The sequence below is a fragment of the Gambusia affinis genome, linkage group LG04 (assembly GCF_019740435.1).
Source record: "Gambusia affinis linkage group LG04, SWU_Gaff_1.0, whole genome shotgun sequence".
Classification (NCBI taxonomy): Eukaryota; Metazoa; Chordata; class Actinopteri; order Cyprinodontiformes; family Poeciliidae; genus Gambusia; species Gambusia affinis.
Window position 1 is genome coordinate 1,849,846 of NC_057871.1, and position 26,404 is coordinate 1,876,249.

Below are 26,404 nucleotides of genomic sequence, written 5' to 3' on the forward strand. Positions count from 1 at the left end.
CACGCTCCGATGCTCTCAGAGGTGGAGAGCTCTGCTGTTTTCTGTGAAGACACAAATCACTTTACAAGTTTATCCCTGAGGAGTCGTTTGTTTTGAATGATCATCTTCAGACATCCGGAGGTTTTCTGGCATCATGGTGCAGGAAGCCACTGATGAGCTTCAGAAAACAAAACCACCACCTCACACAAGCTTCTGAGGAAACATAGTCATTATGCCGGACACCGCAAACTAAAAAATGAGATGCACTAACCCTAAAGCACTACTCATAAACATTAGTAGTAGCTAATGCTTTAGTGCTAAACTTCCCATAAGTTTAGCACACTTAACTTAGAGAAAGTTAAGTGTGCTAAACATTTTCAAAATTAATCAAAATGCTAAACAAAGACTTCCCTTTAAGCAGAAGAAGATGGATGGGCATCGTCATTTCATTTGATTTCTGTTCAGAAGATGGACTTTCAGTAAAAATGGACGCAAAGTAATGCTCAGTGTATTTTTACCTTCCATCATCATCCATCTTATCACTTCACTTCACCGCTGCTGCAGCTGTGCATTCATAAACTACGACTCCACACACGTGATGACTGAGGAAACTGAAGGGAATCTGTCACATTCACACCGGGCAGAAAGGAGCTGCATCCTTGCATGAGCGCACGCCGCGTGCACGCCGGGTTGTACGCCGCGCGCACGCCGCAGGCAGCAAAGAGGAAGCTGAGGGGGAACAAAGCAGGAGTCCTTAAATGTCACACATTACTCAGCACGGTAACTATAACGGTGTGTCAGCCCACATCATTGTCACGCCCCAGAGCCCCACTGAGCATGTGCAGAACAGGCCCCAGCCGTCCATGTGCGCTCAGAATTTGCACGGGAATTGCACGAGGGGGAACTTGTAAACAGGCCCCCAGCGGTGGCAAAAGATGCTTTAATGATTTCTGTGTCTTTGTGTGTTAACGCCAACCCCTGTTGTTCCTCTGGAAGGGGTGAAAGGTCGGCAGCAACATGGCTGAACTTCAGAAGACGTTCCAGACTCTTCAATTAACGTTAAATCACAATTTTCTTTTTTGTCTTTCTCCAAGCTAAAGGATGGAAAACTTAAAAATCTACAGCTGTTGGAATAATCCGTCATTTTCATCCAGACAAATGGATTGAGAGAGCAAATAACAGTTCTCCCTGATAAACACAAACTGCTGGATGTTTGGAGATAAATTTGTTTTTCCAACAGCTGTGTGACGCTTCAGCACACAGCTGTTGGAAAGTCAATATTAGTCCTGCTCTTCTCTTTTTTTCTGTCCTGCACGCTTCAGCGAACGTATTCTCTTCGGATATAAAATAAGCTTTCTTGCCAGCTGTGGCGTATATTTATGCATCATTTAGACTCGTGCATTTTAGAGCTGCTGGAAAATGTTTGCACGGATGAGGGTCCTCCTCAGGGTGATGAGACAAATGCAAAAACAGAGATGAAACGATCAGAATCTGACAATTCTGTCAAGCAGAACCTGGTCAGCTTGATTTTAAATCACTCCAAGGTTTTCCCAAGAAGGAAAAACATTAACAAACAGTTAATAAGCCAGAACTCAGTGACACCATTTGGCTGCTTTTTGTCTAGCTTGTAAATGTTTGTCTGGGTCCACAGATATCCCGCTCCTCATCAACCTCCTCCAACCCATCGCAGGGGATTCTGAGTCATTCCTGAACCATGGGCGATAAAGAGTCAACTTCCATTTGTTCATGGATTTTCTGTGGAGTGTAACTCCAGAATATGTGCTGAAAATTCACCTATATATATATATATATATATATATATATATATATATATATATATATATATATATATATATATATATATATATATATATATATATATATATATATATATATATATATATATATATATATATATATATATATATATATATATATATATATATATATTCAAAGGAAAAATGCGGCTTGAGAAAATGAAATACCGGAGCAAAACAAACAATTTAGGATCACTATTTGAATGCTTGACCTCACAAAGCTCCACCCATTTACCCATAGCTCCTCCCCAGCTAAGCTCCGCCCACAGAGAGCCCCTCCCCCACGCATCTCCATTCAACTTAATCACTTTTGACAATATTCAATTCCCTTTGTCATGAAATGATTAAATGTTTCTTGTTGTCATTGTGGACTAGATTTACCTCATTTCTATTCTTTAGACTCTTAAGTGGGATTAATTATAAAATAATTCATGATTATGTTGATGAATATAATCATCAACTCAAGTGTTGACTTCAGTTTTGATCCTTAATAAATCAGAAATAATAAATCTCGATGCTTTTGTTTCTCAGTCCTTCACATTTGATTTTTGGTTTGTAAATATTAATACATTTTAATCACGTTCTTCTAAATCCCATTCTTTATCTTTCTGTTGTTTTTTATTGTTTTATTTTGTGTTGAAGGAAATCACACACACACACACAGATACATGCCATCCTTACTCATCCCTCCTCTCCCCACACCAAATCCAGCAGTGATACATGTCCATCTCCATGGCAACAATCAAAAAGCGTTATGTCATAACTTAGAGTGGAGTTGTGCAGGATTTACTTCTTTTTTTCCACTCTCAATCCTCACACACGCGTTGGAAAGTTTCCCTCCCCTCGGCGCTCCGGTGGAGCACACGGAGCCTCGGCGGCGTTACGTAACAGTCCCGTCCGCTTACCGAGAGGCGATGACATCATCAGCCGTCGCAGAGATGATGGGCTGGGCAGCGGTTGAAAACATTAGTAGGGATGAATATCCTAACCCTCCAGCTCCTTCAGTTTCATTTTTGGCCCATGTGTGAATATAATATTTAAATTTTCCTTTCATGAATTTTCCTTTCAGTTTGACTTCTGTGAGAAAATGAAGAAACTTGTGTTGTTTGTTTGCTGTTTATCCTTTAAAATAAAGATTGGCTCCCCTTTGCCATGACCCTGAACCAAAGTCATGCTCTTCCTCTTTGAATAAGTTGAAGCTGTGAATCTCCAGAGAGGGTGGAAGGTTTGATACCTCTGCAGTCTGAACATGATGTCCAGTCCAGTTCTTCTTCCTGCTCTGACACTTGGTCCTTCAGGCAACATGAAGCAGAACAGTCCAGAGCCGTCATGGTCTGAGGGGAAATCTCCTGGACTCTTGGTACCTTTGGGAGCCTTTGAGCTTCCTCAGCAACCTCTGCCAGATTGTTGAACTCGGCCTCCTCTGTGTGGGAGTCATCTGATGGGAACGGTTTTGTTCCCCTCCTCTTGCGTAAAGCAGAAGCCAAGGCAGCATACGTGAGACGATGAATAGGAGTGATCCAACAGAGACGAGGCGATGCTGCATCCTGATTCGGCGCTTGTCCTCTGTGGCTCACAGCGGCGCCGCTAAATGAGGCTGGGATGATGCTGGCAGCAGGGAACGCGTTCCCCTGTGAACCGATGCCTGATTGCTGATTGATACATTGACGGCAGCTGATTGTGCATCACGAGGAACAAGGAAGCTGACCCGATTGGACAACAGGAAACAATCTCGCTGCTCCTGTTTGAGTTTGTTTCAGGGAGTTCTGAGTTGTTTGCTGCAGGCAGCAGGAGTCATTATCAGCAGCTGAAGCTTCATCCCACTGACCCCATTCACAACTGCACTAATTACTGATTTAAAAACTCTCCAAACGCTCTGATATGTCAGCAGGAAGACTGAGCTGCCGAGTTCTGGTAGCTCTGGAAGGCCTCATCCATCCCTCCCTCTGCTTTCTCTCCTACCATGAATAATCCACAGACATTGTGTATTTCCTCCAGTCTCCAAACATCATCCATAATGCACCACATCTTGGCCTCTCCTCTGCTTGTTCTACATTGACTAACATCACTAAGTGTTCGTCCTGGCAGCTGTGGCTGCAGCGTTGGAGCGGCCCCCTTTTCATTCTAGGCCCAGCAGCCTTTCTGCCTCCAGGAAACACTCACTCCATTCTGACCTGCTCATGTTTAAATAAATATTATTTCTTGAAAAAAATCTGTCTAATCTGAGATTAGATGGTTCAGTTAAAGACCAAAATTCTGCTGCAAAGTGAGCTCTGGTTTCTGGAGATTGTGGAGAACACTGTAAGTTTTCATACCAGCTGAATGTTTTGCACATTTTGTCACATAATAACCACAAACTTCAGTGTATTTCATGTGAGAACAACAAAAAGCATTGCATAGTTGTGAAGTAAAAAATGATACATTAACATTAAATACAATAAAACTGGAAGTATGAGTGGAAGAATCAAAAGAATCACCATCTGCAAACACAAATGAGGAGTTTTCTCAAATCTCCACTTTGGACACCAGTCACATAAAGAAGTTTGGTTTGTATCACTAAACTGTACACATTAACTGCATTTATTAATGTGTTTGAAGTTATTGATATTTATTGATACGCTCATTGAACAAAGAGTGGAAAAAATAGTAAAACTAACAATCACAACCATATGGACTATAAACATCATTAATGGGGAGAACGACAAATTAAAATTCTTCTCACAATGCGACTTTTATCATGATAAACAAAACGATAAATGCTCCCCAGAGGGAGTTTATGTACTGTTGCCTCTGACTCGCTGAAGGGGAACCTGTCAGTGTTGATGTGTATGAAAATGTCTTGAAGGTTCGGTGGATATCTGCAGCTCTTCCCCGTCACTCTGGCTGATTTCCGCCGGGACTCTGGGCTTCACGCTTTTTGGAGACATGATGAGCTCTTTGGGATTTAGCTTCTTCTCAGGATTTTGTGATGAGCTGAATTTTGTTTCTTGACTTTGAGCCTAACTCTGTGATGTTTGTTTGCCAGCCTGGTATCTGGGCTGGCTGGAGCTCACACCGGCTCCTAGCAGTTAATATTAAACACATCCAGCTGTCACCTTTAGACGACTGTGTGCTCTGCGGCTTTTTACAAGCTGCTCTGGGTTGTTTCAGGCTTGTGAAGTCTTCAGCAGAACATAAAGCCGAGGAGCGCTGCAGAAAGTTGGAAGAGTGGGAGAAGAAGGCAGTGGGAAAGTTGTAAACTATTCTTTCTGTTTCATGTTGGAACTGAAGGTCCATGAAAATGGAGGTGAAATAAAAAAAAGTTCTCTACACACAAATAGATTTCTTCTTTCAGTCTCATCAAAGGTTGATTACATTCACCTTATGGGCTTTTAATGTTCCAGAAAGAACCTGGTGTTCCTTCACAGCCTGTAAAACGCTGGAATGTTTGCAGTTAGATTATTTTCCAGATCAATGCAAGTAAGAAAGAAGAAATTAAAATGTATGGAAACATCCATCCTTCCTTCCTTCCTTCCTTCTAGTGCCGGGTCTGTCGCAGAAATTTTGGGTGTTTGAAGTGAGCGACGGGAGCCGGCTCCTCACTCAGCGCCGAGGGAGGGGCCACAAACACATCAGCACAGCGAGCCGCAGCTAACAGGACGGAGAGAGAAAACAGACATTTTTCTCCATTTTGCTGCTCAGCTCTCTCTCTCAGTGGCTCCGCCCTGCCTTGTTGTGATTGGTAGCATGACAGCTTTGTGGCCAATCACATGTGAGGATGTGGGATCATACCATTATGTGAAAACAGAGAGGGGGACAAACCTGCCAGTTTTTAATTCATTTGTTTTTGTGTTGAATAAAAATTTAAAGTTTGACTGAAATATTATTCAAAAGTAAAAATGTTAACTTCTATAAATGAACAAATACATATTTTTCCTTTCTTCCTTCCTTTCTTTTTTCCTTTATCCTTCCATCCTTCCTTCCTTTGTTCATTCCTTCCTTCTTTCCTCTTTTCCATCGATCCTTCTTTCTTTTTCCTTCCATCTTTCCTTCCTTTCTTCTTTCAATCTATCCTCCCTTTCTTCTTTCCTTCCTTCCATCGTCCCATCTATCCTTTCTTGCTTTCTTCCTTCCTTCCTTTCCTCCTTCCTTCCTTTTTTCCATATTTCAATATCAAACCTTAAATTTGGAGTCACACAGTCTGAAGAATGATTTGGTTTCCAATCCAGATTTTACAGGAATAAAAATCTTCACCTGTTCCAATCATTTGTTTTCGCTGCCAAATAACTTCATTTATTTTTATTTACTGTAAAATAAAATCCCTCCTAATTTCTCCCAGGATTTTCGTTGTTCCTTCCTGTATTATTCGTTCACAGAGAAACGTTAAGTTATCCAACAGGCTTGTTTTAGGGAAGCGTTTTCTGTTCTAACTGCAGGTTTCTATCTCTTCCAGCTGTACACGAGTTTCCAACCGACTTCTTCACAAACAAGGAGAGAACTGAAGGAGCCGTGGCTCTGCATGTGCTCTGTGTAAGTCCAGTTTCATTAGCATGAGCTAACAAACACCTCGTCTTCTCAACACTGACATAAACAAGCTGTTTTTTTCACTAGTAAGATTCCTGAATAATTAGTAGATGTCTGAAGAAAAAGCAGTAAAAGTCTGAAGGATTCCTGATGAAATGGCAGCAATAGAAGAATAAAGCTGTAAGATCATATTCTCTCAGACGTCTTTTCACTGAGTTAATTAATTAGTCTGGAAATATGAAATGCAGGCATTAATTAATGAACTAAAAGCAAACTTTTAGCAGTTTGTTTTGTTTGGTTGAATATCTATATAGAAACTGAATGAGATCAATGGAATAAGAAATTAAATTTTGTTTTCCATTCAGTGAGTTTTTTTTCATTAGGAGGAAAGAAATAGAAACTTAAGTGAACATAAATAGAAAATAGTCATAAAAAAGATTTTATACACTAAAAGCAAAGTCTGCGGCTAAGTATCTTAGCAGGTTGAGGTGTTTTTAAGATTTTATTAAATTTTTTGCTCTAAAACCCAGAGAAGAGAAAAACAGCTGTTTCTTTAATTTAACCATAAAACATACATCTTACATGCATTTACATACATTGTTTAGTAAAACTGCGACGTTATTTTCCGTTCTTGGAGTGTTGTGTTACTGTAGTTACAATTTGATGCTTCAAGTTTATTCTTTGTGTTTGATCTCGAATTGTTCTCAAATTATTTCTGATCGCTTTTAAAGTCGTCCCGTTAAGCTCCGCCCCCTTTCGCAGATTCCTCCAAATCTGAGCGTAAATGCTGCTGCTGGCGCCTGAACAGGCTCAAGGCCCCATAAAACCTCCACTCCTTTCCTCGTAACTCCAGTGTGTTTTTTTAAAAAACTCGGTTTAAAGTGATTAACTACTAGTCTGTAGCATATTTTTATTTATTAACCTTTATTTATTTCTCGTTTTTAGAGCTTGATCTGTTATCAGTTTGTACCTTCATCTTCTCTCTGTTGCTTTTTTTGAGTTTACAGGTGATCTAAACACTCATACTCCAGGTTATGCCTGTTTTCTGTTGGTTAAAATATTAAAACTAGGAGTCAGAAGAACGTGAAAAGTAAGACTGGTTTATATCTATAAGGCAGAAGTTTCTGTGTTTATGCAGAAAACTTGAGATGCATTTAAGCTCCTCTTTCCTGTGGAGTTTCCTCCAGGTTCAACTCTTGGCCCTTTCTTTTTTTGCTTATCTTCTCCTTTTAGGGTTGATGCGTTTTAAACTTCACTTGGATCCTTTTTATGATAAGGTCTTTTTTTACTGGCAGTCTGTTTTTCCAGTTTGCAAACCATGTTGGCAGCTCTGCTTGCACCTACTGAGTCACTTTATTACTGTTAATCACACAGTAGCCGTGCAAATCCTCTGCCTGTTAAACTCGAGATCCCTAAAATAAAAAAACAATCCGGCTTTCTGACCAATCAGAAGCAGGCTGTGTGTTTGGTGGGTTTCTCTCCACCTGCAGCTGCACCTGGAATGCTTGCATCCCTGCTAATTTAGTGGATGAAGATGGAAACAAGCAGGCATTTAAAGCCATGGAAAATAACATAAATGTGAACAGATGCCACATCGCCGCGCAGCTCATGTGGCCTGAATAACGCAACATTTGCTGCAGCATGTGGTCTTTGTTCAGGGATTTTGACTCAAACACCGGATTGAATCCAGATGCTTCCATTTTTCTAAAGCTGCTTTTAAGAGATTTTAATAAAAACATTTATCCATTTGTTTCTAGAATTAAAAATAAAAGAACAGATAATCTCTGAAATGTAATGTCCTCCCTTCTTCATGGCTGAAACTCAGAGCATTAAAGTTGCCTTCAGCTGTTTTCACTGTGCTCTGTTCATCGTGGTATGACCAGTGTCCGAGTTTCTATCATCTGACCCAAACTGGTGAAAGGAAACTGCTGGGGATGTGGAGGAAAAACTCAGGAAATGCTGATAAACTGGAAACTTTTGGAGAAGTTTTCCTTTCAGCCCAGATACAGCAGCTGAATGGCCTCTGAAGAGAAGCTTCTGAGACTTTTGGCCAAACAGAAGAAGACCGTTTGGAAGATTACGCTTCAGAGAGAAGCAACTGTCAGGCATGGTGGTGGTGGTATCATCCTGAGGGCTTGGTTAAGTCTAGTGAAACTGATGCATTGCTGGGAATGGATAGAATTATGGTAGAATCTAATAATCAGATTAATCATCATTAATTAGTTATTGAAATAATCATCAAGTAATTCCCTAATTGATTAATTATTAACTTGTGAATATGAACTCTAAAAAGACATTCTCAGAGCCTTAATTAAGCTGAAGCTGCACAAAAAAATACAAACATCTTGCATTTAAAATGAATTTATAATCATATTCTGCTGAAAACTCCTCGGTTTTGGCTTCAAATTGTGTAAAATAAAAATCTCCTGTTGAGTGTCTTTTGCTTTCCAATTATTAAATTGGCTAATTGAAAAAATGATCAACAGATCATCCCAGCACTGTATCGATGTGAAGTCAAGGCCTGAGCTTTTCACATGTTGATGTTAGAAGTGTTTTTAGCTGCAGATGCTTTGCTGCAAATGATCAAGTGTTTACTAATGGAATGTTTATTTTATTATTTAGGAAATGATTTGAATTATTCTATTTGCATAAGCTTATGTATTTCTACTATTGTATGACGTAGGTACCAATTTTTTATCTGATTAATCATCATAATAATCAATTAACCAAAACTTCACTGAAAATATGTAAATGATGGTAAAAACTGAATCATCATCTGGAAATTAACAATTTAAATGAGCTTCAACATCTGGGCGAACATCTGACCAGGATGATGCCAGACAACAACAAAACGTTTGGTCTAGTAGAAACTTTTTAAAGGGACATTTGACCAAATAGAGGAAAAAACACAAAGGCAGCAAAAAGATTTAAATAAATCTTCAAAAGCTCCAGATTAAGATCAGATGCAGCGTCTCTGACTGTTCATGAAGTTTTTGATCTGAGGATCACGTGTTGGTGTCAGAGTGTTGCTTGATGCTCAGGATAAACCTGAACATCCATTTCCCTTGATGCTGCAACACTCCTTACTCCTTTTCCACATGCTTGACTCTCACACACATCTCACTCAGGTGCTGAGAAGTTCAGCTGTGTTTTCAAACCTGATGACTCTTCATTTCTCACTAAGGTGACTCACAGCTAAACACAGTTAGCAACAGTCCCTCATGTTGCCAGCCGTCCTGTGAACAACCTGTGAAAGCTTCTTACTGCCATGTGTGTAAAAATGTAGAGATTCCTTTCTTCTTCACATTTCCTGTCACCCCAGGATTCGTACTTCCTCATCGTGTGATATTTATCAGTGGGTCCATATGGACGGACGGATGGATGGATGGATAGATGGATAGATGGATGGATGGATGGATGATGGATGATGGCTGGATGGATGGATGGATGGATGGATAGATGGATAGATGGATAGATGGATAGATGGATAGATGGATAGATGGATGGATGATGGATGATGGCTGGATGGATGGATGGAAAGATGGAAAGATGGATGGATGGATGGACATGAATAAAGTCTCATGTCATGTCCTTATATGGGCGTCTCAGAGTTCTTGCTGCTTTGCTTCCTGACAGTTTTTGGGGATTCAGGATCGTGTCTATAAATAGCTCCCCCTGCTGGGCAGTGAGAGAATTAAACTCAGAGCTGAGTTCCTTATTTAAACTGTGTGGGATCCTAGTTTTGTTGCTCGTTCAGTTTTATTGATCCATGAACGATGAACTTCTGTTAACTGGTCTGAAATCAGATCAGTGACTCATCAGTCTCACTGAGACAGTAACAGCAGGAATCTAGATGTTTTTCTCCACTGAAACGTTCAGTTTCTTCTTCTAAACGCAGATCAAGGGTTTCTGAATATGGTAAATATGACCATTATAAAGCATGAACTGATTCAGAGGCTTCCTCAGACAGACTGTTATGGAGCTCGTGTTCATCTGGAGTTCTCACCCGGCTTCACGTGGATGAATCACATCTCACATGATTCTCACGCTTCGCTTCTTCCTGTAATATTTATCTCTCCTCGCAGACCGTCTACATGTTCTGCGCTCTGGCGCTGGTCTGCGATGACTACTTCGTCCCTTCCATGGAGAAGATCTGTGAGGTATGAAGCAGCAACACTTTGTCACAAAGCGCCGATATGTGGAAGAAAGTTTGTCATTTGTTAAAAAAAACTGAGAAATTTTTCTTCCTTAAAACTCAAGAACTTTAGATTCTAAATCTAAATTCGAAATGTGGAATTTAGATTTAAGGCAATCTTTGAGAGATCAATTAAGAGGTTTTATACAGACTTCTAAAATTAGTAAAAACACAGCTGAAGCCCTGAAAGAAAAATTTGAAAGACCTTTATAACTTCAGGGACAGACAGAGAGGATGGACAGATTTTTGATCAGCTGAGTCTCTTTGAAGATTAAAAACATCTCCAATGAGACCAGAGGATCAAATACATTTATTTCCTTTTTCTTTTGATTTTCACTTTGTATGATGTTGGGTTTTCATTGCCATAAAAGGTGAAACATGTTTCCACAGTAAATATCAAATTTGTAATAGAAACAGGTTAGAAACAGGATAGAAATTCCTTCTATTTACACACAATGCAGAATTTTTAATTTTATTTTTTTTTTGCAACAGCAGCAAAGTGACTGTAAAGAAATCAAAGCCAGTAGATTCACACGAAGATTTGGAAACAAAAAAACTGAATAAAGAATAAAACATCTCTACAGTAAGGGCCAAGTTTCAATGCAGAAACTGTGCATTTATTAGAAATAATGCACCAAATCCATAATCTATAATAGATATCCATAGATAAACAGAATGTCTTCAGTCAGTCTTCTTCAATTTCACTGTAACACAGACTGCTACAGGAGATCCTTTCTGTCCACAGACATCACCATCTACAATAACTTTTTGAAGAATCTTGGATAACTTGAGTAACGACACTATTTTATTTCCCTCTGGGATTAATAAAGTATTTTAACAGAACTGAAAAGAATGTGCAACTGGGAGGAATTTTAGAAACAATGTTCAAAATCTGCAAGTTTGTTTGGGTATTTAAAAAAACCCTGCAGACTATTTCAGTAAGTGGCAATTAAACTGCAGAGATCTGCAGAGATGTGCAGAAATATGTAAAATGAGTAAAACTAAACACGTCAATTCAACGGTGTGTTTGAATTCCTATTGAGGTTTTGGAGTATCGATGGATCTGGGAGAAAGATCGACAGTAAAGCTCCTTTGTGCACCCTGGACGCAGCATTCAGAAGGTGCCAGCTGTGTTCAGGGAATGAGGTTAATATTATTTTTAAAAACTGGATGTGGCTGACCTCCTGGTTTTGTGTTTCCGGGCCTCAACCTGGCTGAGGAGGGTTAGCTGGCATCAGGAGAGTTTGGATTGGGTCGTTTCAGTCATGAGAGCCTGTTTGATCACAGAAATCCTAACATTTCACCACCTGGTTTTCTCCAGTGTCAGAATCATAAAACCCAGAACTGCTGCACGTTGCCGCAGCACTGAGTTCCCGTTAGATTTCATCAGAAGAGTTGAAGTTGCAGTTTCTTTTTCCTAAACTCTTCCTTTTGTCCTGCTTTCCCTCAGCGCCTCCATCTGAGCGAGGACGTGGCGGGAGCGACCTTCATGGCAGCTGGCAGCTCGGCTCCAGAGCTCTTCACCTCTATAATCGGTAACATCAGGGAGGTCCAAACCTCCATGGACCCCCACACACTGCAGCGTTTTCTGGCTTTAACTCCACATTAACCTCGTCTTACGTAACGAGTTTCACTGATGGCGTCTGATGTGTCTGACTTAGAAACGACAGAGGACCAAGAGGCCCTGACCTCATGTTCAAAGAGACGAGGTCTTATGTTTTTGTTGGATGTTTATGGAGAATAGTTCTGGGAAATCTTCTGTCCCACTCATCGCTCCCAGCTTCATTCATTAAAGGATTGTCTGGACTTTGTGTCCTAAAACAGGAGAGTCTAATCCACAAAGCCCTCGTCAAGTTAATAGCATCTTTTCATGCTTTTCACCACATTTGAATGATTAAACCACCAGGAGAACCCAGAAAGAACCCAGCATGCACAGGGAGAACATGCAAACTCCACGCAGAAAGACATCAGGCCGGGAATCGAACCCAGGACCTTCTTGTTGCAAAGCATCAGTTCTACCAACTGCCCCACTCTGCAGCCCGCAACAATAATTTTCTAGACTAAAACATGTTAACATATTTTAGGTCCTTTTTATTCTTGTGGGACGTGTTTTTTCTGAATGGGGAAAAAATCTTGATGTCCAAACGTTGACCAGCTGTGCTTCTCCATGAATCCTGCTGGAGTCGTTTATGTTTCTGCCTCCTCAGGCGTGTTCATCACCAAAGGAGACGTTGGGGTCGGCACCATCGTGGGCTCCGCCGTCTTCAACATCCTCTGCATCATCGGCGTGTGTGGCTTCTTCGCTGGCCAGGTAGGAGCTCACAGCTGACCTGGTGACGTTAGATACGAGAAGTTAAGAAAGATTCAATCAAAGCTAGTGTGTTTATATATTGTTTATGTGCCTTTGGATGATTGTAAATACGACCAAAACTTGTAATCAAAGACAGTGGCAGCAGCACAGTAGAAGTAAGAAATACTGCCACCTACAGGTGATTTGGTTTGACTTTAGTGTAATAAAAGAATAAACAAAGTTATGTACACAGTACATTTCCAATACAAGCAAAGCAAACAAAATAAGAACAGAAGTAAAGTATATTGATGCATTCAAACTCAATGTTTTTGACCAGTTCTGTGGAAAATTATGCATCTGTGTAAAAATATGCAGGAATCTGTTGATTTTGTGTGAATTTCTGTGACTGGTGAAAAACTGGAGAGAATGATTTGATGAGATTTCTGGGAAGATTGGCAACTATATAGAAAAATGAGCTCATTGCCACATTGATAAGCAGTTAGAGTTACTCCTCTAAGGCTGATATGTTTCTGCCCTGCCATTGTGTTCAGACACACCCGTTTGCTCCAGGCAATCAAACCAACAAATCGTCTGCAGTTAAAGATTCCTGACGCTCAGCTACAAGGTCCTTTAGTTTCCATGAGACGGATTTGTTGCGTTTCAGCCCAAATCTGATCATTTTAATACGGACACCGTAAAGCTGCTTGCTTTTGGTCATCTCAGGTTCCACAAAATGGGGATCATGTTAATATTTTTGAAGTCCTGATGTATAAACATGTGATATTGTAGGAGATTTTATCATTTTTTAGCACGACTACCTTCCTTGCATGAGAAGTTTGCCCAGAGCAGCTTCTCTCTGATGCCATCTGACGCGCCACTGATACGGAAATGAGTTGAGCTCAAGGATAAGCTCTCTGCTCTTAAAAGTATATCTGAACTGCAAGCAGTGATGCAACTGATTGCATGTTATGTAATTGTTCTGAGATAATGACCGTCTAATGGCACTGGGATGGTTCAGTTCAGATCCATCCAGATCTGATGGATCTGAACCTGCTGTCTGCTCAGTTTCACTGCCGACTCTTCTGTGCAACAAAATGCAATGGAAGCACATTGAAGCTCTACTATTATTATTGTTCTTCCTCGACCTGTGATTTCCCAGCTGGGAGTGGAAGGTTGAAAATGTGACGCTTTTCCCCTCCTCTGAATCGCTAAGCGCTGTGTGGAAGATTTATCCTCTTCATTGTTTGGTCCCGTGTCCTGTTGGGCTGCAAAAGGTCAACAAACTCACCGGCACTTCGTTGATTCAGAGCGGGTGGCTTTTACAGTGGTGGTGCTTTCGGAGGTCAACGTAAATCTCCAATATGTCATCAGGCGCAGGAACAGAGAAATCAAATGCAAGAACCAACAGAAAGAAGTAAATTCAGCTGGGTCAGGGTTAGGGTCACCAGAGCCAGGATGAAGGCTGAAACGCTGGAGACAAAAGACAAAGACAAACTGGCTCAAGAAAACTGCACAGAGTGGCAAACGGCAGACAAAGAAAGACACAAGCAGCTTTTCCATTTCTGATATGCACAAAACTTTGTCAATATTCCACTAATGAGGAAAAAACACAATTTTTCAACTGTGGTGTTTCCATTAAATAAGAAGCACAATTAAAGTCACACGTGAAAACATTTTTTCATGCTATAAGTTCATCCTCCTCTTACTGTTAGTGATGCAGCCAAAACAAAAAAAACCCACGTCATTCAACTACAAAAACGTTTTATTGAAAAACATGGCTTTTTTTCAAAACTGGTGAATTTCCTCTGATCAAATTTATTTTTTAATTCCTATTTGCACAGCCAATGAGACACAGTTAGGATGATTACAGGAGGGAATTCTGAGGCGCCATTTGTAAAGTTACTGTAAAAATGAACAGCAATAATTTGGGTTATTTAATCTTTCATCAGAGAACATAAAACTAGTTGTTCATTTTCAGTCATATTTTTACCATGTTGTTTATTTATTTATAAATGTCACTGTTTCAAACCAAATGTTACGTTAGAAAGCTCAATGTTTAGTAAACTATCTCCATACTTAGCTCGCTCAGAACATGTCCAACATTTCAGCTTCAATCAAACATTAAGCCGTTTTAGCGGCAGCACAGACGTTTATAACTGAGACATTTATTAATGAATGAATAAACTAATGAAAATATGACCCCCTTTTTTTTCTCTAAGTTCTAAAACAATTTTTTTGGCCTGAACCAAATTGTGATAAAACCAGTTGCCAGTCAATTCTTTCTTTGTTCACACATCTGTCCATGAACTGGAAGTAGAAGAGTTTCTGCAGCACTTCGTTTAAATCCACAAACTGTGAATCCTTCACTTCGCTCTGAACTATTCTGTCACCTGGAGCTGTTTTATTGACGCAGCTGTTTTAAAAATCTGAATTATAAATATAAGCAACTGCTACTGAACATTAAACAGACAACACCCAGAACAAACCCAAACCTTGCTGCTGCGCTCACAGGAGGTTTTTGAAGACGTTCTCCATGTGCTTAGATTTCATACAAACATATTTTCTTTACAAACTGTGATGCAGAGTCGCATCAGGTGAGCTGGTGATCCTTCAGCGTCGTCCATTACACGCCTGGTTTCACACTGCAGTAACAACTTAACCTCAGGATGGGTCATAGTAACCAGATATAAGGACTTCCTGAAACTCATGAGAAAAACATCATACTCAAAATTTCAATGAACTTATGTCTGTTTTGTCATTTAAAGTTGGCCTCAGCGTGTTAAAAATCTAAAACAGTGAAATGTGATTAAAAACCCAGGATTTCTCTGTAAGATGTCTGGAACGTTCTCGTCACTGTGGTTTCTGTTTCCATCCTGCAGGCTGTCAAGCTGTCTTACTGGGCTCTGCTCAGAGATTCCATCTATTACACATTTTCCATCATAGCGCTGATTGTGGTAAGATCTTTTTCTGTGGATTCTTGCAGACACACACCTGGTTAATCTGGAGGCAAAGCAGCAGAACCTTTAGACAGTTTCATTTCTGAAACTGGGATTACTAAAATTCTGTAATCTGAAGCAAATTTGATGTTTTCACAGCTGGATAATAAAGGAATCAATAGATACACTGTAAACAAATACTTTGACTTGTCTCTGAACTCTGCATTGTTGTCCCTTTGTCTCCCCTGCTTAGTTCATCTATGATGAGAAGGTGTGCTGGTGCGTATCATATTCACTCTGCAACCAGATTTACGCTGACGGGCGGTTTGTAAATGTCTAACTGTCATGTTTGCAGGTGGGAATCTCTTGTTCTGATCCTCATGTATGCCGTCTACATCCTCATCATGAAGTGAGTGTCGTTCAAACTGCAGCAGCTCCGTGAACTGACTGTATGGTAAATATTGGATGGCGTGTCGTGTTTTAGGTTTAATGGAAAGGCTCATCGGTACTTCAGCCGGAAGAAGAAAGGTTCTGGGAACCTGGCGAACGGGCTGACAGGAAGTACGGATCTGGAGGACAACGTCTCGTACGACGCAACGGCGGTTCTGCTGAAGAAAGGTACCAGAGTCGATCTGCAGAAGCTTTTCTGTCTACAACTTAAGACTTCTGAGGATTCCTGAACTTTTATCATTCCATGTAAATATTAATCTGTGTTCAGGCTAGCTGTGCTTTATTGTGTTTTAATATTACCTCACCCAGAGAAATTAACTACAATATTGTTGCAAATAAACAACACATTTCAAAAATTTTAATTTAAAAAAAAAAAAAACATTTTGAAAAAGAAACTTAGTTGTGAAATTTATGTTTTTAAATAATTTTAACATTTTATTTTTAATCTTTTTTTTTTATTATCTTGAGATTTCATTTTTATTATTATTTATTATTTAAATTATTTAAAAATTTTATTTTCAATATTATTTTTCAGATTGATTTTATTTTATCAAAACAATTTTTTAGACATTTTTTCAGCTGTCATTTAATTTTTTTTTTAAATTGAGATTTAGTGGAACAAATTACATTCTAGAAACTCTGGCACTGACCAATAAAAATGTTGTTGCTAAATGTGTCACTCCCCAAAAAGTGTGAAACAAAATGTGTAAAACGTAAAAACGATTTATTAAACTCAAACTCAAGACATTTATTTGGACCAAGCATAGAAAAAAACATGTTTACTGTTGCAAACATCGTTCTCTCCAAATGTTTTCTTTTTTTTTTTTGGTTAAGTTTTTTAAAGTATTTTTTTAAATGCATTTTCTTATTTCTATTTTAAAAACATGTTCTTTGCTTGCAAACATATGGGAATAAATTTCTCTCCATACAGAAAGTACAGTAAACTGTAAAGAAAGTGCCATGTTTACACGCTCTATTAATCAGGACCAGCTTTACTCACCAATTTTGTGCTACATGTTATAAAAACCAGTCATAATCTGCTGGAGGGATTATTTTTAGGCTAGTTGTCATAAATTCAGCAGTTAGACTGTTTGTGCTTCTTTGCAGCTAACTTCCACTGTCCGCCGTCGGTGCTGATGGTGGACGAGCTGCTCTCCGCGTACCCCCACCAGCTGACCTTCTCTGAGGCCGGCATGAGGATCATGATCACCAGTCATTTCTCCCCCAGGACTCGCCTCACCATGGCGTCCCGCATGCTCATCAACGAGGTGAGAAAGACTGCAGCGAAACTAAAATAAGGGAGGATCTGGCCAGGAGTCACATATTATCATCTGTGTTGACGTTCCAGAGACAGAGGCTGATCAACACCACAGAGACTCGGGTTAACTGCATCACCAACGGCGACTCGGACTCCGCCACCCGAGGTCTGGGGAGGCGGGGCCTAGAGAACGGGATGGGCGGAGCTGAGCAGGGCTTCAACGGGAGGATGCAGCGGCTGGAGTCAGGCAACGAGACGGAAAACGAGGACAACGAAAACAACGAGAACGACGAGGAAGGAGAAGGAGAAGAGGACAACGAAGGGCCGCTGGTGCCATTTAAAGTCCCAGGTACCAACCTGTTGGCATTCAAGACGCTTTCTTAAAAACAAGCACTGCCACAGAATAACAGTAAAGATAAATCACAACTTTACATGCGGTCTTTCTGCATGTAGAAACATTAGAGTACATTACAGTAAAAACATTTCCTCTCTGGGAACGCCGGCTTCCTACCCCAGACCAAAATCATGGCTGTCAGGTCAATAGGTCTTTCTTCCACTAACACTAACTGTGTAACCCCCCAGCGGGCGTCTGTAACACACTGAAGTGGCTGCTGATGTGGCCGCTGTCGCTGCTGCTCTTCTTCACCATCCCAAACTGTGCCAAGCGGCGCTGGGAGCGATGGTTCATGGTCTCCTTCTTCACCGCCACCATCTGGATCGCTGGCCTCTCCTACATCATGGTGTGGATGGTGAGTTCATCCACTGGCTCAGCCTTAAACTCACAGATCGGCTGCTTTCCTGGTCTAATCCCAGCATGTTTCAGTTCAGGTCATCCTTCCCTGGGATGTTGTGTCAGAGTTTCAACCATCTGGATGTTAATTTGATGATGTTTCTGCCACCGTTCTTCAGAGTCGATGTAGTTTTCTCGGTTTGAAAATCTCAAACATGATTCATGCCTCTCAGTCGTTCTCCCATCTAAACATAAAACTTTTTTTCAGAAGACATTCAACTTGTCCAGGTGGGAAACTGTGAATTTCAGTCAAGCTCGAAGATGTTTGTTTTGAAGCAGGAGTTTCTTCCTCGGTTAGTGCCCTCCCAGTCCATGGTAATGGGAAACTGGCTGTTGAAACTGGAACTCCACAAGTTTTCAGTCTATTGCAGGCTTGGATTTTGGGTTGTTCCTGAACATCTTAACCAATATTCTTTAATACGAGGCCATAAAATGTGGTTTAGATGATTGAAAATTGGATGTAATCTGGTCCAACTAGAAAAGGATCCCAAACATTCATCAAAACTGCTTTTCAAATGGACAAATTGGGCTTCAGCGGCGGCTTTGCCAAAACACTGAGCTCAACCTTTCTGAGGTTTGTGGATAAACTTAACAGTCAAAGCCTTGCCAAGAAATGAACTCTGCTGATTCTGCCAAGAAGGGAATTGAAGAAAATATCCGGCCAGGATTATAACGCAGGACAAGTAAAGAAAGACTGTCAGGAATTTCTGATGAAGCATTTATTCAGGAAATTATTAAACCTGCAGAACACGAGCCCTGATGTATGACAGAGGATTAGGGACTGGATAAGAGATTTGCATATAAATTACAGGAATAATGTAATAATATTAGTAGAATAAAGGCACAATATTACCAGTAAAAGATGGAAAATTCTGAGAAAATCATTTCTTAATGCGAGCAAAGTTACAAGATCTTTATTCTGGAAAAATGATTACTTTATTCTCATATTACTACAACTTTATTTTTGTGTTATTCCAACTTTATTCTCATTTTATTACAACTTTATTCTCCCATAATTACTGCTTTATATATTAAAACTCTATTCTCAAAATAAGAACAATAAAGTTCATCTCGGCGTGCCTGAACCTTTGCAGACCGTTTCTCAACAGAAGGGAGCAGAGAAACCCTGTGGATGTCCTGAAAGTGATTTCCAGATGAGGACTGAGATGTTCTCTGGGTTTCTGCCTGCAGGTGACTGTGATCGGCTTCACTCTCGGCATTCCCGATGTCATCATGGGAATCACCTTCCTGGCGGCCGGCACCAGCGTCCCAGACTGCATGGCCAGCGTGATCGTGGCCCGCCAAGGTAGGAAACCTGAGGGAACCGTGCTGCTCGTCATCCAGCCCCAGGCTGTTGCTCTGGTGCCTGATTCTGTATTTTGATGCCTGCTGCAAACCAGTTTCTCTCTGGGATGTGAATAAAAGTGAAACTGAATGTCTCAGGTTTGGGAGACATGGCCATCTCCAACTCCATCGGCAGCAACGTGTTCGACATCCTGGTGGGTTTGGGGCTTCCCTGGGCGCTGCAGACGCTCTGCATCGACTACGGCTCCATCGTGAGTCTGTGACCCAGAATCACACTGGATCTGATCAGAACAGATCAGGAGTTTTCTTTAACAAACCATTTTGTGTAACGTGTGTCTCCTCAGGTCCATCTGAACAGCAGAGGACTCATTTTCTCTGTAGGGATTTTACTCGCCTCAGTGTTCTTTACAGTAAGTTTATGTTTTTCATTTTCATCCATTATTTTAGGGGAGCATTCTTCTTTTTTACCAACTAGGTTACAATTTTTAAATTTTTGCAGAATATTATATTCTCTCTCCAGGCTTTAGCTGAATTACAAACCCCAACATGAATCTCAAAAAGAATATAAAAGAGTCTCGGGTTATTGTGGAAATCCATTCCAAGTCAACACATCCACGCATTTTTTTTTTTTGCACTAATTTATGTGAGTTTATCAGATCGATGTGGCGAACAGGGAAAAGGACAAGGAAAAATTCCTATTTCTAAACACAATAGAATCAGTGGTTTTGATTGCAAAACACACACACACACACACACACACACACACACACACACACACACACACACACACAACTCAGAGACTTAACAGAATCAGATCACTGAGAAGTTGCAAGAATAAACCCAAAACCCAAACATGCTTTTTGACAGGATGATAAAAGTTTGGAAAAAAATTACAAAAGATGTCAAACAGTTTTTTCAGTGAAGCACTAAAACACGTCAGCCTTCTTTAAATCCTCCGTCTGCAGCTCCAACCAGAGAAGAGCTAAACACAGACGCATTGGGCCAGGAGATCTTTCTATGAGAAAGAAAAAACTACGAGGAAACAAAGTTGATACCTAAATTCTCCTTCAGTGGATCCACTCAGAGAAGAGAGAAAACTGGACACATTAAAAGCTCCAGTAACTCCTCCAGGACAGAAACTCAGAAAAACAGAAACAGTGAGCCTGGAGTACTTTCTGTCAGGAAGAAAACCAAAGGGAATGGTTACAATAATTATGAAGAACGAGACGTTAGAAAAACTACAGAAGAGCAGGAAGATGGAAAGTTTGCTTTATGGCTGGAATAAAACAGTTTTCAGCTCTTGTGAAGTTTCTCCATTGTAATACGGGAGGATGTGGTTAAAAACAACTGACAGCTGCTCCACTAAATATCAATATTTATTAACCTCGTTCAGACATTGTTTCTCCAGATCGCGGGTCTGTTTTTACAGGAATGGTTGAGTTGAAGTTGTTGCGTCCCTCCGTCCTGCAGGTCCTCGGCGTCCATCTGAACAAATGGACTCTGGACTGGCGGCTGGGCCTGGCCTGCCTCGTCATGTACGCCGTCTTCCTCTGCTTCTCCGTCCTCATCGAGTTCAACGTCTTCATCTTCGTCAACCTCCCCATGTGCAGAGACATCCACTGACCCCCGCCGTCCCTCTGCCTCTTCCTCCTCATCCTCCTCTTCGTCATCGTGCGCTGGCTTGCGGAGGGAGAGAAACTCAACCTGGCTTCCGGTTTGTCGGCGCTTCGGAATCGAGTCCGACCTTTTCTTTGTTTAGGAAACCACAGCTTCGTTTGAAACGTCTTGAGGAAGACGCGGAAGGTTTGGGTTCGCTTCTGGAACCGGATTGGATGGCCAAAGATGGCGCCCCGGCGGCAGAGATCGTTGCCAGTCGAGAACCAAACAGTTTTAGCCGAACTGAACAGCATCATGGCGGACAGTTAGGCGAGCAGCTCCTGTTATGTAAGAGAGGAATCAGCGATTTTCAGCATTTTTACAAGTTTGGGTTTAAGCACAAAATTAAGGTATTTTTAAGTGGAATAGAGATTTCTCTGTATATATTTGAGGATTATATAGATACTTATTTTAGCTGTTGAAATTGAGTCTTTTCTGCACAACTGAAGGACCCGAAGAAGCATTTTAGTGATATTTGGTGTTGCTTCAACATGTCCTCCGGTTCGCCACAGCGGTCGCTTCGCACTCAGAGAGAATCTACACGTTTAACACTTTAGATATTTAGGCTGTTTCTTCCATATCCAAGTAGATGTGGTTTTACCAAACCGACGGATGAAAGGGACCTACTCCAGCACTGTCACTTTAACGTAGAGCGATATATTTCTGTAAGAGCGGTCTGCGGTTTTCTGGAAGTGTGAACCTGCTGCCTGTAGACCTCCTGTTAGTCTTTTAGTTGTTGTTTAAAACCAAAAAGTATTTTAAGGGTAAGGGTCATAGATTGAGCGTGTGTGTGTGTGTGTGTGTGTGCGTGTGTGTGTTTGTGTGTGGATGCAACTGCTTCTGGGAAGACATCATCATGATTTATTTATGAATTAACTTATTCAAAGATCATGTCTGAACAGTAGTCAGGGCTCTCCGAGGCGCACGGTGAACTCTGCGATGCGCCACACCTAACATTTAATCTAACTACTGATGTTGTTTTTACAGATCTTTATAATTTATAAGTTTTGTACAGTTTAGTTCAAACACATGGGACAAGGCGGAGCATCCTCCTCCTCCTCGCGTTAAATTAGTGATGAACTGTGGCTGTAAAAAGATTGGTTTGAGGAGAACAGGAAGTGATGGCATGCCAGCATCTGAGCTTTTACAGCGTATTATTGCTCTGCCGTCTCTTATATTTCAGACTTTAATGCTAGAGGCAGGAGTTAAGATGCATTAATGTTATATCAGCTTTAGGGTTTTTCTTATTTATTTGAACTTTTTTTGCTTCTCTTCTCTGTTTCTCAGGGTGGAATAATGAGAGAACTTTCAACTGCACTTATTTTTTTAAAGCAAAACCTGCAGTAATTTGAATATATTGTAGATTTTCACTTTCATTAATATTTTAATCAAATACCTGCATAACTTAGGCTGAAAGTATGTGCTTTTCTGTGTCTCATAATGCAATAAAACATCAAGAAAGCCCTGCAGAGGATAGTGAGGGGAGCTGAGAAGATCATTACCTGCATTTCTATTGACCATATAATTGTGCAATTTGACATTTTGAAAATAAACTGATTTGCTTAATGGAAACACGCCAATTTAAAAGAAACTTGTTTTTTGTTTTAAAAAATGTTTGGACATTAGGATGAGGTGCTTTTTCGCCGTATCAGAATCGGTTTATTTCGCTAAACTGCAGCGGAAACACCTTTTCACATCACAAGTCACGTGATCAACAACCGGATGTTTCCATTAACGCAAATCTTGAAGACGACAGGAAAGTTGGAAGATCATGGTGTTTAGGTTTATATTCATATTGTTTAATGACTTATTGCAATTATTCACATGTGATTTTATTTGCTTTTCTTATTATTGAAACACAGAAATTGGGAAATTGTGTCCTTTTTGTCGTTAGCGGAATATTGACAAAGTTTTTGAGGCAAACAGGAAACTAAAAGAATAATTTAAAAACTACAGTATTTATTTGAATCTGAGAAAACAGACTGAGTAACAATTTCCCCAACTAAATCTACAGTTTTCTCTTAATGTTATTTCACTCTCAATGTTTTGGTTGTTGTGTTAAGCTTTTATGCTGCCAAAGAAAGAACCAGATGCCGCCATTCAACAGTCATTCAACCTGCTTATTTTCAAATTAAAAGACCTGCAGATCTAGGTGAATGTATGCATATATTTGAGTCAGAGTGCAGTTGTGCATTTATCTATGTTGTCTTCAAAATTCACTGCAGTTTTTTGTCATATAATTATTCCACCCTAGAGAAACTCAAATAAATCGCCAAATGCCTGAAATGGTTACGACATTTATGCCCATGATTAAAACTGTTTAGAGAAAAAATAAAGATCATTTTTCACAGTATTACTTCTGTTTCCGCATGTGTTTAAACTAAATATGGAAGTATTTGTTGCTATTTATTTGAACGAGATTCAAACCGGAAGCATCTGATGGACGTGCAGCTGCTCTCCCTGTACCCACCAGAGGGCGCCGCTGAGCATCGTTACACATCCACTAAAGCAGCTGGATTGGGTTTATTTTCCAACACAGAGACAGATGCCTTTTTTGCATGCCTCTATAAATATTAAAGTTTCTTTGTGTGATTTTAACGCGTTTCTAACACCATTTAGGCGCTGACTGCTTGGGTTATGCTGTACATATCAGGGGGAAGTTGTTACTTTAAACTCTGGAAACAGATTTCTTTAGAACATAGATCTGCAGCAGTTAGATCTGTTTATTATTGTTGTCAAAAGTCTTTTGGATAGTTTGTAAAAGAAAATTTTTGTTGACCTCTGGGAAGAACCAGAAGGAGAAGAAAATGTTCTCACAATAAACTGACTTACATAAGTTTGAAGTGTCCAGTTTGACTTACTTTCCTCCTTGTTGGGCTTTTTTATTTTTTTTTATCAGACATCCTGTTGCTAAGCAGAAAATGGATAAAAGTATTTAAATATTGTCAGAGTAGAATAATGATTGCTCCCTCTGAGTCAGAGTTCGTCTCCATCCAGGATTATTGTGATGGCAGAGTGGAGCAGAAGATGGAAACGTTCCTGTTTTACTGCGTTATAGCTAAATAAAACGTTATATTCAGAATCTAAAAAATCATAAACTTCTTCATAGTAAAGTTAATTTAAAGCAATGGTTTTACTGGTCCATCACTTCAACATACTACTTTACATTTATAAACATTTTCAATTCAAAAACATTTTTGCTGCTAGATTACTGAATAAACAGATATATGAGCTCAAAAACAGAGATGTTTGTTCTTCTTCATTTGGCTTTCCAACTATCAGGTTGATGCAAAATGATATTATACCAACAGTTATAAATTAAATGCGTTCCAGTGAAACTCATTTGTTGGACGCCTTTTGAAAACGGACAACCTCTAAGCAGGTATTAATCAAACATTTCACTCAAGCTACATTTCTGTATTAAATTGTTGTTTTATTCATGTGATGTAATATCCTGATTTTAAATGTTTTTATTAGCTGTAAGTGGAAAATCATCATAATTAACAGAAATAAAGTCTGTCAAACATCCCTCTATGCGTAATTGTTTCACTTAGTGGTAAAGTTTCTTAAATAAATAGATTTTTCTATAATATAATTTATTGATTGGGTCTTTTTTCAGCTTCTAATTGTTGGACATGAAAAGTCAAAGAGAGAAGGCGCAGTCTCTGCATTCAGCCAGCAGGGGGCGACATACGCGCCTGTTCTCTGTCTCCTCCTCCTCCTCTCTCTGACCCTCGGCTTGCCTTTGTGTTTGCCTCTAAACCATGGGACTGTCGGTGTTTTGACCAGAGCCGGACCTGATGGTTTTCATCCTGCACAGCGGCGCAGAAGAACAGAAACTCAGAGAAGTTTCAGGTGAGTGGAATCTCTCTGCGTTCAAACTGCAGTTTTCCTGCTTTAGTCTGAGCAGAATGGGTCACTTCCAGCCTGGAGCGAGTCAGATGTGCTGCGTGTTTACTGGTCCATCAGGCAGGTCACTGAACTTGATTGCAACACTTTAAAGTTCAACATAAAAAGTTACCATTTTATCCAATATCTCGATAAACACGCAGGGTTTGGTTTCCTGGTGAAGCAAATACAACTGCAAAGGGTTAAAAGTTGGTATAAAAGTTTCAAACTGCTTTTTACCTTCCAATTAATTTCCTCCTGGAAATAGTTTATTGGAGAAATTTGCAAAAAGCAGTAAAAATTCAAAGCGAATCTTTTTCTAAAAAGTTTCAGAGATCCTGGGGAACAAGATTCAGAACTCAAAACATCCCAGAGTTTTTCAGTTCTTCACTCTGCCCCTCCACAGAGCTTTGAAGCATTAGGTCAGTGTTGTGCTATGAAACTAAACTTTTTTTCTTTGGACTCTCTTGTACCTTCTCCCCTCCTCTGGACTCTTACAACATCCCAGAAACAACACAGCAAAGAACTTCTACTTACATTGTGCAAAATGTATCCATGTTTCCTTTTGAGCGAGATAAAAATCTGCATTTCTACACACAAATGCTTCTGTGTGGATTATATCTAAAACAGCCATATCACTCACACAGTGACTGGTTCTCAATATTTTAATGATGTTTGGTGCTTACAGACAAACAACAACAAGGGTAGAGATACCGAAAGTAAATTTTCAGAATTCCTAAAACGGCCAAAATGTCTACAAAGAAAAAGTTTAATCTGGACAAACTTTTGAGCATCATCCAGAATTCAGATTTTTACAAAGAAATAAGAATTAGTACTATTATAAATTTGTGGTTTAGTATTTGGAGAACATGGCAACCCCAGTGTTATCCCCTTTATAGAAAAGAGGCAAGTTGAACACCAAAGATAACTGAGACAATATAAACTGAATTGTGTTGAATTGAATCTAACTTCTAAGTAATTTCTCTAAACAAAGCATATCATGTTGCTTTTTTGTTTAATAAAGCAGTAAAAAAGCCCCTCTAATCAAAGCCATGCTTCCTCTCCTCGTTACTTTCACATGTTTGACCTTTCAATGAGCCAGATTCCAAGCTCTCCTGGATTTTTCCCATTCCGACTTATTCCTGCTGACACTGAGAGACGTTTTCCTGCAGAAACATGTCTGTACCTGACCACCTGTCATCCTCTGCCGCTCTCTGCACATTTATTAAACTCTGAACTTTCTCAATTTGCTCATTTTAAGCCTCTATGGAATCTGCTGAAGAGATTAGCTGAAGAGAAAAAACAACATTTGGCTCAAAGAGCTGCAGTTCCATCCT

The 26,404-nt window shown here is 39.9% G+C and overlaps 1 protein-coding gene across 2 annotated transcripts in view; it reads left to right on the top strand.

Moving 5' to 3' along the window:
* The window catches only part of LOC122830121 (sodium/potassium/calcium exchanger 3-like), a 40,808-nt gene extending 16,101 nt beyond the window's left edge, over positions 1–24,707 (top strand). Inside the window, exons 5-19 of one of the 2 annotated variants that reach the window (XM_044115225.1) lie at positions 6,229–6,305; positions 10,385–10,459; positions 11,945–12,029; positions 12,702–12,805; positions 15,664–15,738; positions 15,974–15,999; positions 16,076–16,129; positions 16,205–16,338; positions 17,278–17,438; positions 17,519–17,777; positions 18,011–18,177; positions 19,410–19,524; positions 19,662–19,774; positions 19,868–19,933; positions 20,994–24,560. In XM_044115225.1, the coding sequence (XP_043971160.1) occupies positions 6,229–6,305; positions 10,385–10,459; positions 11,945–12,029; positions 12,702–12,805; positions 15,664–15,738; positions 15,974–15,999; positions 16,076–16,129; positions 16,205–16,338; positions 17,278–17,438; positions 17,519–17,777; positions 18,011–18,177; positions 19,410–19,524; positions 19,662–19,774; positions 19,868–19,933; positions 20,994–21,146 (1,664 nt within the window). In that variant the 3' untranslated portion in view covers positions 21,147–24,560. Of the gene's footprint in view, positions 1–6,228; positions 6,306–10,384; positions 10,460–11,944; positions 12,030–12,701; positions 12,806–15,663; positions 15,739–15,973; positions 16,000–16,075; positions 16,130–16,204; positions 16,339–17,277; positions 17,439–17,518; positions 17,778–18,010; positions 18,178–19,409; positions 19,525–19,661; positions 19,775–19,867; positions 19,934–20,993 lie in introns of both variants that reach the window. The other variant, XM_044115224.1, reaches the window with a different exon arrangement.
* The last annotated feature ends 1,697 nt before the right edge of the window (positions 24,708–26,404 follow it).